The sequence below is a fragment of the Columba livia genome, chromosome 1, assembly GCF_036013475.1.
Source record: "Columba livia isolate bColLiv1 breed racing homer chromosome 1, bColLiv1.pat.W.v2, whole genome shotgun sequence".
Classification (NCBI taxonomy): Eukaryota; Metazoa; Chordata; class Aves; order Columbiformes; family Columbidae; genus Columba; species Columba livia.
This window is the reverse complement of record NC_088602.1, coordinates 145,989,016-146,002,549: the sequence shown is the minus strand read 5'-3', so window position 1 is coordinate 146,002,549 and position 13,534 is coordinate 145,989,016. Positions and strand designations below refer to the sequence as shown.

The 13,534-nt window shown below is 48.3% G+C and overlaps 1 protein-coding gene across 1 annotated transcript in view; it reads left to right on the top strand.

Annotated features, from left to right (window-relative positions):
* LOC102097632 (sodium- and chloride-dependent GABA transporter 1) overlaps positions 1-13,193 on the top strand; it is a 30,367-nt gene extending 17,174 nt beyond the window's left edge. Inside the window, exons 10-14 of the mRNA XM_065035517.1 lie at positions 2,724-2,855; positions 3,582-3,684; positions 4,097-4,197; positions 4,999-5,166; positions 7,802-13,193. Coding sequence (XP_064891589.1) covers positions 2,724-2,855; positions 3,582-3,684; positions 4,097-4,197; positions 4,999-5,166; positions 7,802-7,906 — 609 coding nt within the window. The 3' untranslated portion in view covers positions 7,907-13,193. The remainder of the gene's footprint in view (positions 1-2,723; positions 2,856-3,581; positions 3,685-4,096; positions 4,198-4,998; positions 5,167-7,801) is intronic.
* Positions 13,194-13,534: the final 341 nt, after the last annotated feature.

Below are 13,534 nucleotides of genomic sequence, written 5' to 3'. Positions count from 1 at the left end.
GAGAGAAACAATATCACGGGGTGAGGCATGAGGAAGAACAGAATATGTGCTAAAAGTTGTGGCTGGAGATGGCTGGTGAGAAAATTGGAACTTTTCGGAGAGCAGACTGAGGTGTGAGTGCATTGGAGAGGGGGGCAATGGCATTGGGGTGTGTTGTGGAATGTGTATGACTGTGTGTGTATCTACCCTCATGCACGAGTGCTCACACCGGGCAAGGGCGAGACAAGGAGATATGACAATGACTGGATTCTCATCACCCCTGCAAGCAGCATGCTTTCACTCAGCTGCCTACTCATCCTTTGTGAGTGTCTGAGGTTGGGTATGGGGCTGGGAAATTCAGATCCCAGGCCAGCCAGGGAGCCACAGTCCCCAGGGTGGGAAAGGTGACCGTCCTGCAGGCTGCATCACCTCCTAAGCCTGAGGCTGACATAAGGCAATTTTCAGTAAATTATGTGAAAGCCATTACCTGTTTTATGGCTAGAAAATGCAGAGCTCCACCGTCTGATTCTCCACTTTATCCATTATGCACCAGCTTAATTATGATAGGAGGCAAAGAGATTTCAACTTACTTTGTAGCCCTGTTCCCCATCACCCATCTCGCTGTCTCTACTTCTGTGCTTTCCCTGACTTCAATCCCTCTTCCTGCACCAAAGGGTTGTTGGTTTTACTCCCTGTCATTATCTGAGGTGTCTTTTTCTTCACTTCTTCTCTGCTGGACACCCCTCACATCTACCCTCTGCCCCCAGTAGCCCCTGGACCCCTCCAAACCCTTCTCCCTCTTTGTCTTGCCCTGTGTCATATTGCTCAACCCTGCCCATGGCTCTGGCAGTGCCTGGCCATGCATCCACATGAAAGGAATAACTTTAAACAGTGTTGGTTTGGGGTTTTGTTGCTTGTTTGTTTTTTTGTGTGTGTGTGCGTTGTTGTTGTTTTTGTTGTTGTTTTTTAACAATGAGCTGGGTGGGATGGGGTGAAGAGCTCTTTGTCAATGAGTATAAAGGCAGCTTAACCCATGCCTGAATGGCAAAAGATGCTTTAATAGCTCTTGTGCCAAACATAAAAGGCTTAGCTCATTAAAAATCAGAGTTGAAGCCATTGAGCTTTGGCACTCTGGGAATACTGGCTTTCCGCACTGCACCATGCAGATATGAAACCCTGGGCAGAAACAGATTCATAGAATAGTTTGGGTTGGAAGGGACCTTCAAAGGTCATCTAGTCCAAGCCCCTGCCATGAGCAAGGACATCTTCAATTAGATCGGGTTGCTCAGAGCCCCGTCCAGCCCGGCATTGAATGTCTCCGGGGATGGGGCATCTACCACCTCTCCGGGCAACCTGGGCCAGGGTTTCACCACCCTGACTGTAAAGAATTTATTTATCTCTAGCCTGAATATCCCCCTCTTTAGTTTAAAACCATCACCCCTTGTTCTATCCTGTAGCATATCCTGTTGACTTGCTCTGTGCCCCAGTGGAAGCCAGCCCCAGCAGCCTGCAGTGTGCCAGCTCTTCTGCTGTCCCTGCTCAGCTATAGGCATGGTCCAGACTCCCCACTTTTCTTCCATACATCTTTCCAGTGCTGTATAGCTCATTTTAATCTCTGTACCTCCACTGATGATATTTTCTTGTTCTGTTTCCATATTCAATGCTGAATCTAAAACCACTAGCACTTTGTACAGCACTCCCCAAAGACAGGAAGATCCCTGACAACCACGAGCAATGAAACCTCTTTCTTTTTCATTGTACTGGCTTTTACATTTACTGAGGGTGACCAGGGAAACTAGGAGCTTGCTGCCCTCATAAACTTCCTAGTATTTTTGCTAGAGGCATGATGTGCTCTCTGAGAGCTGTATGTTACCACTGGTTTCTGGGAGTGAGACATAAAAGCGAATCTCACAATTTAACAAGAAATAGGAGGGAGGGATGCACTTCACATATATACAGTCAAACTGTCTTCATGCCATAGGGCAGAACTGGTAGGGAAACTGATTTGAAAGTAACACCCATGGGGACTTCTTAATGTTCTATGGTGCAGACGGCGCTAATACACTGTGCCTGGCATAGCACTGCACAAGCCAGCGGGTGTTTTCAGCTCTAGAAAGACCATGTGCTGTGAGGATGGGCTTCTAATGTGCTACATGTACTTAATGTACCGTGCTTGAAAAACTGAAATAAAGTTGAAGGCTGCAGAGTCAGAGATGCTGTTGTTACACATATGCATGTGAGAGGGGGCGGTGGGTGAGGCAGCTCCTTAATGAGTGTTTTAGATCACTGAACAGCAAAGCGCTGTTGCAATAGGCTGAGAGGACCACACATGGGAAAGGGAGAGTAAGTGAGGTCCTGCGCGTGTCCCCACAGCAGACAGACACACGGCTGTGACAGAGCACCTGGCAGCATGGCAGAGCGGGGCAGTGGTGGGGAGGCCCTAGAGAGTTCTGGGGAAGAAAGAGGAGGTTTTCCATGGGACACAAAAGGCAGAGCTTTATCTTGGCTAATCTTAGGTATTTAACCCCGGTGCTTTTAGCTCCCTCTGTATTCAGTGGAGGGAGAGAGGCATTTCAAGAAGATAGTTCAGGCCAGCTTTGTGCAGAGGTGCCTCCTTCTTTTGTAGTGTCTGCAGAGAGCACTTAAAGCAATAAGGTTGTCAACATTGGAGTTAAATGTAGGTGAGGGTGATATCAGGCTAAGATACTTATATATATGTCCTTGGTGTATAACTTTTTCCATAGTTCTGCACCGTGGAAGGGTTTATTACAGCCCTGATGGATGAGTATCCTCATCTCCTGAGAGCCAGGAAGAAGGTCTTCATCGCGGTAGTCTGCTTCATCTCTTATCTCATTGGATTCTCCAACATCACCCAGGTACAGATAGCCATGCTTGTACCTCCGTTCATAGTACCTTTCTAGTCACTTTGGCAGAGAACACCAGCACTGAAAGCTTTGGAGAAGTGACAGCATCCCTAGGAGCCATCCTAATGCTAGATAAATGGTCTTGCTCACCACTGCTATGTCTCAAGTGACTTAGGGTGCCTCCATATTTTTAACATGACCCTGTTGTCAGTCTGGCTTGGGATTTTTTTTATATTTGCAATAAGGGCTCAAGCTAACAGAGCCCAGGCTGAAGAAACACTTGGTGCAAGGGTTGAGATAATATAAAGACCAATCTGTTGGGGACCTGAATCTCCGGGGCTGAAGCTAAGGTGCATGTATGGAGGTTAGGTCTGAGTGGTCTGGAGACTTTTGGGGAGCAGTGTAGACTGATGAGGAGGCAAAGCAGCAAAACTGGCAGGGGCACAGCAGACTAAATTAAGTGACTCTATCTAAAACAGAGTAAGAAATCCTAGTGGATCTCTGCTTTTCTCCTCACTCTTGGCCATACCTGAACAGGCTGGCTAATTGTCTGCAAGAGCACACCAGTTTTGCTGCTGGGAAGCAGATTCCAGTGGAAAAGTTGCATCACCAGCTCCAGTACCCAAGAAAATAAGCATTAAACCCAGCAGATACAGATAGTAACAATCCAAGCAGCTAACTGATATTGTTGACCATAATCTATAACTAAATTCTTTTACCCTGGTTTTGTCTCCTCAGGGTGGCATTTATGTCTTCAAGCTGTTTGATTACTACTCAGCCAGTGGCATGTGCCTTCTCTTTCTCGTCTTCTTTGAGACCATCTCCATTTCTTGGTGTTATGGTAAGCACAAAATACCTTGTTCCTTTGTTTTCTCCATGGGCACAGAGAGTTATTTCAGAAGCCTCCCACAGTAAAGCGAATGAGAACTTCGCAACTGAAAATAGCTTGGGCTTGTAACTCCAGAAAATCAGGAGTGAAAGGTTGTCATCTCACTTCTTCAGGCCACCACAAAGATGTCTGCAGAAACTGGCATATGCCTAGGGTCCTGCCCTCTGGTCCTTCAAGAGGACACCAGGAAGATGGATGCTGCTAGCACAAATTTGCTTTTGTGTCCCCATAGCCCATTCCCTCCAGATAGTGCTTCACATGTCACGGCATTGTCACCCCCTCACTGTGTGCTGCGTCATGAGAAGAGGTGATGACCATGGTGCCAAGGTGGGATTTTTTTTTCAACGCTCCTTTCCTCTTGTAGGTGTGAACAGGTTTTACAGGAACATTGAAGAAATGATTGGCTACAAACCTTGCATCTGGTGGAAGATCTGCTGGGCTTTCTTCACTCCTCTTGTCTGCCTGGTAAGACCTGGGACATCCTATCTGCAGGAGTGGATACAGAAGGGCCTCTTAGTTTGGATGAGCTGCAGGGGAAACATTATGTTCTTGATCCAGTATAGGTGTGGTGCAAGGTGATCCTAGGTGGACTTGAGATGGGTAAAGCAATACAGGATCTTCTGTCACTCTGCCTACTGCAAATCACCTGTAAGAAAAGCTCTAGCCTGTTTTCAATCTAAATGAGGCCATCTGTTCTTCATTCTTGTTTCTGAGATGCCAGAAGACAAGCAAATAATTTACTCTTTTAAAAAGCTGTTATTGATTCTGATGAAGGCTCTCGGCTGCTCCATCTCCAGCCTCAGCCCCTGATAGGCTTGTCAGAGCAATAGCTATCAGCAAATGCAATATTACTGACTGCAGAGCGATTTTGACTTTGCTGCTTCTTGTGCTTCCAGAAGGAGTAGTACAGGGAATGGTGTGAGGAGGCCAGTGGTAGGATGATGAAGGCTCCTGAGGCCAGCTGTGAGGTTGCTGCCAGCTTGCTTAGAGACTGGTGTGGGGGCACGGCTTGTCTGAGTAGTTTAGTGAAGAAGGCAATCAGTGACATGCCAGTTCCAGCTTTTTACACAGGATAATAAGAAATTATATGAAATTACCAGTTGGTGGGCTGAGAGCATTTAACTAGTTTTAAGGAGCTATTGGTTTTCTGCAAGGCTGTTGATTTGCTGTAAGAGTGTTGGGAGCTAAGAAGATAGTGAAGGAAAGAATTGATGAACCCTGATTTTTGCACAGCTTCACCTGCAACGGCTGGTCCTCTTTTCCCAGGGCGTGTTCTTTTTCAGCGTGGTGGAAATGACGCCTCTGACACTGGGAAAATACGTCTATCCTGCGTGGGGACAAGGCATTGGTTGGCTTATGGCTCTGTCCTCCATGGTTCTGATTCCGGGATACATGCTATACTGTTTCTTCACCTCAACGGGGACCCTCCGGCAGGTATGAACAGCTTCACCATGCTTCTGCTCCCTGTTTAGACTGAGCTCCCCTTGATCTAAGTCTAAGGAGAACCAAGCACACTCTGCTCTGACACAGCTATCAGAGTGCTTCAGGTTGGTGCTGCAGGAGCTCTGCCCACCTTCTCCTCCAGGAGGGCTCACTGGAGAGGACTTACCAGCAAAACTGACCACCAACATGTCTAGATGTCTGGGAGTGCTGTCAGGCAGCACATGAGAGACCTTCAAGTAGTGTCTCCTTAGGTCAGTCTGCTGTCCCTCATTGAACTGTGTGTTGTCACCATCGCAAAAAAGGAGACCTCTTCCACTGGATATCTCTTTGGTACGGGAGACTGGAGCCCTGAAAGAGATTGGGAAGAAACCCTTGAGGTTTCTTAACCCAGAGAAATCCCAGTTCCTGGCAGTTCTTGGCTATGAGCATGATTATCTTGCACTTCTCAGCAGAGAGATCAGCTTCCTCTGAGCATGAAGATTGACATATCCGAGGGCTAAGACCTGCTAGTGACAGAGACATGCACAGTGGCAGTTTGTCATGTACTTTGCAAAGGGCACTCAGTGAATGTGGGGTTAAGAAGCAAGGAAGACTTTTATGTAGGACCCACAACTATTATCTTGTTTAAAACTTCTTTTTTTTAGTTTGAGTAGGGTTTCATGTAGCAGTGAATCATGAGCCTCTGTATGTCATAACTAAAAAGACCTGTAAAGATTTTATTTACAGTGTTGATATTCAGTCTTGAGAGCACTGTGCACAAAGTCCCTGGCCCAGTGCTGTCTGCTGCAAGCTACAGGTGTAAATCACCACAGGAGTGCTGACTGATGGCTCTCCCAGCCCAGCTGCAACAGCCACCACAAACCATCTACATCCTATGAGTTTACTTCAGGGATGCTGTATTTTGAATAATGTTTAATTCAGAAATATTTTGGCTGGAATTGCTGGGGTGAGGTCAGCTTCATGCTCTCTAACTCTGAGGTCAAGCTGCAGTTGAATTTGACTTGCCTTTCATCAGACTCTCTATTTGGATGGGCTCTGATGTGGGAACCAGGCTGGTTTGGTGTGTCAGATATGCTTTCGGTTTCTCATCTGAGTCTGAGTTTTGCTTCTTGCCATTGCTGTGCAGGTTCACATAGAGGTTCCTGCAGGACTCAAGCCAGGGTCTTACGGCAAGCCACTTTGGTGATTTTGGTTTGAAAGCCAGTGGCAATTCCAATAGTATGTCCTTCCTCAGATGTTTCAAGGGCTCCTTATTCTCTCATAGTAAGAGCTGGAAAAGGGAAAACTGCAAATACAGACGATGATTCAACCCCTTGCTTAGTCTTAATCCTGATCCCACTAGGAATGGTGAAAGCACGTCTTGGCATCTGAGGGCAGCTCATGAGCATGTTACCACCCATCCCCTCAGCATCTCGTGCCAACCACTGTGCCAGTCAGTAGTGTGAGTGGCTGGTGTGCACCCTACTTGTCCCACTGTCCCTCTGGCAGCACCCACGTACATCAGGAGACCCAGACATCCTCCCCACGGTTCGTAGACCCAGGAGTGAGCAGGAGATGGCAGCAGGAGAAAGCTGGCTTCTGTGTGCGTGTGCGCATTGGTATCAGATGGACAGTGAGAATTTTTGGCCTCTTATGTGCACAGATCCTGGATTAGTTTGTAATAGAGCTGAAGCTGGAGGGAAATTAGATGTCAATGCTGAATAAAATGGTTTTGACAGACAGGAAAGATTACATTTTGATCCTACTGAGCATGAATGTGAGGGGGAAAAGAAAAAGACCATGAATGGCAGAAGCAGCTCAGAGAACATTTCAGGGACTTCACCTAGCAACAGCCCACTTCAGTGGTATAGGAGAGTAGGAGCTGGTTTCCCTTTGTTGGAAAGAGCTTTTTCCTGACTTAGCCATGTCTATTCAGGTCAGGCTCAATCCTCCTCTGCCTTCTCATCTGCAAGTTGAAGCCTCAGTCCCTCCCTGACAGGCAAAAGTGATTCATTCTTCTTTATCACTCCTGATGCTCAGTACACACGCCTCCAGTAATGAGTTGCCCCTCCATATTTTCCCAAGTTCTTGCTTCACTTTACTGGGCTCTGCAGTTTTCATTTGATCTGCTCAGGGTGACAAGAATCACTGCCAGTGCAAAAGTTTATGCAGGTGAACTGGTCTGATCTGCATCAGCAGCACAGACCGTAACCTTGCCAGCATGCTGTGGCTAGTTAGTAATGCTTTGTAATAAATCCTAGTTGAAAAATTTCAGAAACAGGAAAAATGGGTCTGCTCTGAAGCCTGTGACATTGCAGCCCTCATTCCTACTTGCAGCTGGTATTGCCTGGTAACAGTTTGCCTGTGTTTCAAGGGTGATCCCTGTATTTCAGATAAACGGAGGAGCTGCTGTGCTGTGTGCAGCACCAAAGCAAAAGTGACTCAGAGGGGCTTCCAGTAGGTTGCTGAATGGTGCCAGAGAAGTAACTCCTGCTGCATGCACCATCCCCTTGCCCAATAACTAGGGCCACCTCTGAGGCTTGAGACAAGGGGTCCCAACCTTCAGCCACTGCCATGCACCAGCTGCACCACTGCTGTTGCCCCTCGTCCTCCAGCTGACTCCCTCTTTCCCTTCTTTCCTGGGCAGCGTTTGCAGCAGATGACACAGCCCAAGCCAGAGGTGCACACTCAGAACAATGGCCTCCAGCCGAAGACATCCTTGAACGGGAGGGTTTCAGATGCTGCTGTGTAGGAGGACAGCCTGGACCTCCTCATCCTGCCCTGTAGCTGCTCGTGCCGCGTTGTCCCTTGTGCTCCTCCAGCACGGCTCACTGTCCCCAGCTCTGCGGTGGCTTTTGCTTGTTGAAGAGAAGACCTGATGGAGGAACCCTCTCATGTCTCTTCCTCCCAGCACAGCTTCCCAAAGCTCTGCCTGAGCTGCCACCACGACATTGTGTGCTGACCATCTTCATCACGCAACATCTTGGTTCAGGCTCTCAGAGATGAGTGGACAGTGCCCAGGTCTTCCTCCTCCTGACAAGAGACGGTGTTTCTAGAGAGCTTGACTGCTGACCACTTCGCTCTTCTTGCCTTTTCACATGCACCTCCACAGAGATGCACACAGCTGTGCTGTCACCCCAGAGATCCGGATGCCACCAGGTTTGAATCCCAGATGGTTGTGGATGGATCTACCATAAACCAGAACCAGCAAACGCATAACTGAAGGGCATGTGGCAGAAAGAGGGCATCCAGTGAGGAGTCCAGCGTGCTGGTAGCTGTAGGACATGACCCTGAAACTGGAGAAGTGCATGAGGATAGTGTGGGCTGCTCACAGGTGCCACGTTTCAGGCCTCTGCAGTCTCTGGCCAATTCCACCGTGTCCATCGGGGCTGGTACTGTGAGCCAGAGCTTGGCAGACCAGGCAGCCTTTTTCTTCTGGAGCGTCCCACCCTCTGCAGCTGTGTGCAGTAACCTCCCCGTGACCCTAAAATGCAATTGAGAGAGTAAGTGGAAGGCTCTTTGCTAGGGGCTGTCCCAGTATCCTGCACTGACCGTGCTCTGCTGCAATCAGCTTTGTGCAGAGGTGTGCTAAGTGATGGGGAGACTTTCCAGCACAGTAGAAATCTTCCCCCCAGCTGGAACAGGGCAGTTCCTGCCAAATACCCTCCCTGGCTGCATCCCTGGGTGAGAGGCAGTATGTGTGCCCATGGGTGGTTTAGCTTTACCTTTTTTGGGAAGTGGCAACACCTAAATCCCAGCCAGTGGGAGGCAGAAGCTCCTGGGGCAGCTGGTAGGACATAGCCACCATGCTTAAACCCACCTCCATGAACCGGTGCTGACTTCCCTTGGGAGTTGTCTGTATCACTAGCCACTGGGACTGGCACATCCCAACTCAAAGCACACACAGCATAGAGGCCATGAGCTGTTTTAGATGATGCTGGAGGAGTGTATAACACCTTGGAGAAAGCTGGGAAATATTTCAGAGCTGTCCTAAAACAACAGCGTATTTCTGGTTTGTAAAGCCTTGAGAAAGGAGGTAGCTCATCATAGCACCACATGTAGGTGTGACAGTGATGCTCCCATTTGTGACAGCCTCCCAATGACCCCACGCAGAGATACCCATGTACTCGGAGCATTTGATGAGCACCCATTGTACGTGTGCGCACACAGTATGGCTCAGTGCAAATTAGTCTCTCCCCTCTCTTGGCACCCAACAGTGTTGCCAGGTCTGCTGGCCTGCCTTCCCACAGGCTTGCACTCCTTAGCTCAGCTCAGAGTCCATGAATTCATACATGAATGTCTGAGTCCATGAATTCATAAATGAATGTCTGAGTGGGATGTACCTATCCCACTCACGCTGTGAAGCTGTGACATGATGCAGGTCAGCACTGTGCTGTCCATGCCCGGGACCAGCTGGTGCACAGAGCCAATGTGCTCTTCTGCTTGTCTTCCAGCCTGAGGATCAGTAGTATAAGGAGGAAAGAAGTCTTAGGGCCACAAAACTGTTCACCTGGAACACCTGTATTGTAAGGACAGGCTGAGAGAGTTGGAGTTGTTCAGCCTGGAGAAGAGAAGGCTCCAGGGAGACCTTATTGTGACCTCTCAGTACTTAAAAAGGGCCCATAAGAAAGATGGGGACAGACTTTTCAGCAGGGCCTGTTGCGATAGGACAAGGGGTGATGGTTTTAAATTAAAGGAGGGGAGATTCAGGCTAGACATGAGGAAGAAATTTTTTACAAAGAAGTTGGTGAAACCCTGGCCCAGGTTTCCCAGAGAGGTGGTAGATGCCCCATCGCTGGAGACATTCAAGGTCCGTCTGGATGGGGCTTTGAGCAACCTGATCTAGTTGAAGATGTCCCTGCTCATGGCATGGGGTTGGACTAGATGACCTTTGAAGGTCCCTTTCAACCCAAACTGTTCTCTGATTCTATGATTCTATAGTGATTAAATCTCAAGTTGTCCACCTTGAGGGTTGGGTCTCCTACCAGCTCACCAATGCACCTTGGTTAACGTTGCTTTAGATGTGTAACCAATGTGTGCTTGTACACATGGCATGTGCTGTGTCCTGGATTTTAGCAGTTCTGCCTGCCAGGACTCGAGTGCATGTTTTGCAGTCTCCAACACCACCAGCTGAGATCATGCCCTGTCCCGCTACTACTTGTTAGGGTGTTTACATCAAAAAAATCGCAGCTGTTAAATCAACATGAGGAAACGCTGAATTTACAGGCTTGATCTTGTAAAGCCGAAAGCCAAACACTGAAAGTTGCAATCATAGTTCATCACAATTAATCTCAGCCAGTCACAGACGTGTCATCTTTCCTTGTCCTGTAACTGCAAGCACTAGTAAGGCTGAAATTTTCTATTCCACTTTCACCTATATTTATAAACCAGGAGATAAAGGAAACCACTCCTTATATACATATATGTCCTTTGAGAGCGACATCTGTGTTGAAAGCAGATGTTAACTTCTGATCTTTGTGGCAATGACTTTACTGAAAACCTGCTTTTGCCTGTGCACCCAGGTCACGTAACCTCTCTCCCTTTAAAAGCAAACTCAGAGTTGTGCAGGTGGGTGATGTGCAAAGGAATCGATTCTTGAGCGAGGCCTTAAAACCATGGGAGATGCCAATCTTTTCAGATTTATTGGGGCAGCTCAGGTCTGAGGTAGAGCAAATCAGCGTAGGGCAACAAAGACAATTAAGGGAGTGGAGCATCTCCCTTATGAGGAAAGGCTGAGGGAGCTGGGGCTCCTTAGCTTGGAGAAGAGGAGACTGAGGAGTGATCTCATTAATGTTTATAAATATATCAAGGATGAGTGTCATGAGGATGGAGCCAGGCTCTTCTCGGTGACAACCAATGATAGGACAAGGGGTAATGGGTACAAACTGGAACACAAAAGGTTTCACTTAAATTTGAGAAGAAACTTCTTCTCAGTGAGGGTGACAGAGCACTGGAACAGGCTGCCCAGGGAGGTTGTGGAGTCTCCTTCTCTGGAGACATTCAAGACCTGCCTGGACACATTCCTGTGTAACCTCATCTAGGTGTTCCTGCTCCAACAGGGGGATTGGACTAGATGATCTTTTGAGGTCCCTTCCAATCCCTAACATTCTGTGATTCTATGAAATCAGTGTCAGAAGTCATTTTTTTTAAACTCTTGGCCAAAGAGCTCAGTTGCTGGGAATGCTGTTCAAAGGGTTGTACCGTCCAGGTCATTCCTCCAGAGGAGTGGAAAAGGAAGGGTCCAGAAAACAAAGTCCCTTCCCTGGTGGCTGAGGAAATCCCTTCATCTCCAATTCTTTTTTTCTGGGTTTTTAGTCCCAGCATATCTCCGACTTTTGGCCTTGTCTGTGGCAGGTGCAGAACATCACTCCAGGTGTTGCAGCAGGGGCTACCCACACATGGGCTGCTCATAATAATATTTGATGAGATTTAACCATTTGCTCAGTTTTCTGCCAGTGATGACCTCCTTAGCTTTCCTTCCTGCCCTGCTTCTTTCTGTTCTCTTACCTCACTGCTTCCCCACTATCATCTGTCCAGAGGAAATTATCTACCTCAGCTTGCTTCTTCCTGCTTTTTTTGCTTTCACTAATGTCAAATTACAGCTCTCTCCCCACCTTCTCTTCTCCTTTTTATTCTTTCCTCGTTTCTCCCCCTCTGTATTATTACCAGCCTCACTTCCCTGCTTCTCTCATGCATTCTACTTCCAGCCTTATTATTTACTCCTGCGTGCCCATGGCTCAGATGCTTGCTGGGTGCACTCTCAACCCTCTGCCTGCTGAAAGCTGAAGCTCAGGACCCCATGGAGGAGCTCAGGTTTTTGCAGGATCTGGTCCCTAAAAACTAACTTCTGTCACAATATCAAAATTATAATGATGTTCCAGTTATCTTCTCTTCTTTGCACCAGAAAGCACTGTGCCAAGCAATGCTGTCTCTTAGTATTACTAGAAGAGACATTTCAAGCCATATTCCACCAGTCTCTGCAGAGCTGTGCCTGTTCTGAAAGATTTTATGGCCTTTCCTAGTTTTGCATTGTTTTATTTCTGCCGTGAATGTTTGGTTCTGCAAAGTCTGGCATTCATCACCTTGCAGGGGAGAATTTGCCCTTAGTCAAGCTCTCTCTGTTTGACTGATCCCCTTCTCCAGCATTTAAAACTTATTCTATCCCTCGTGCTAGAAAACCCTTCCCACCTCCATCGCATGCTGGATTCTCATCTAGCGAGAAGGGAAGGATGGGGATGGCCCCTTGAGCTCATCCCACACCTCAGCAATGCCACCATGGGCAGGCCCAGTGATGCAGCCATATCCGTGTGTTGACTTTGCGACTTGGGGCCTTGGCCACCAGCTGAAAGGCATGTGCTGTGCTCAGTACCCGTGACTCCTGTATAAGAGCTGCTTTTGTTCTGCTGCTGTGGTGTGTCGCTTCTGGTGACCACCCCTCCGCTCCCACTCCTTTTGGCTCCCCCAGCAGAGAGGATATGTGCATGGCCAGGGATTGTCATGGCCCCTCTCCCCCGTGCTGTGGTTCAGAAGGAGATCACATTCCCCTGTGTTCACCTACAGGGCTTCTGACTTTTTTCCTGCCCCCTTGCTCCCCCAGTACCTCCCAGCATCTCCCTCCCACCACAGGCAGCTGCTTGAAATAATCCTCTGTGAAACCTCTTAATTCTAAGGAGCTATTTAGGGAGCTGTGCTCAAATCCCTCTGAAATCCTCTTTTTCCTGAGGGCTGCGAAAAATAAAATAAATGCCACTGCCCCCACCCTCTGCAGCAGCAGGGATGCAATGGGAAAGGCAGAATTGCCACTGCTGCTCAAGTGCTGCTTCCCCTGGAGATGCAGATGCAATCCTCTCCTGTGGGAGAGGGGAGCTCTTTCTGCTGCTGTTCTCCCAGATGTGCTCCAACAGCTGGCAGCTGGTCATACAAACACGTGTGCAACATCCACAACACGATTCCGATGCTGTGCAGCACCGTAAGGCTTCAGCTAGCCCATCACTGCTTGTAGTCTCTCCAAAACTCTATTAAATGATGTGTTGGGTGCATTTGTGCTGTGTCTTGGGGGATGTACTTAAAGTCAGCATGATCCTGGGTGAGCAGCTTGTCCTTATTCCTCTCCTATCCCAGGCAGATTCTCTCTGGATTGAGGGGCCCTAGTTGCACATGGTAGTGATGGCCAAACGGGGAGGGGGCCTGTGCCACTAAGGGGCATGTCCACAGTGGTTTGGCTTGTGTTGAGGGCTACCAGCCCACGCATGGTGATGGGGCTGGCACCAAGCACACTGCCAGCTTTCCTCAGGAGCCAAGCACACCGAACGTGGTGCTCAGCTTTGGGTGCCAATAGTGGCACTGGAGGCCACACAGTGTGCCCATACAGCATGGTTTT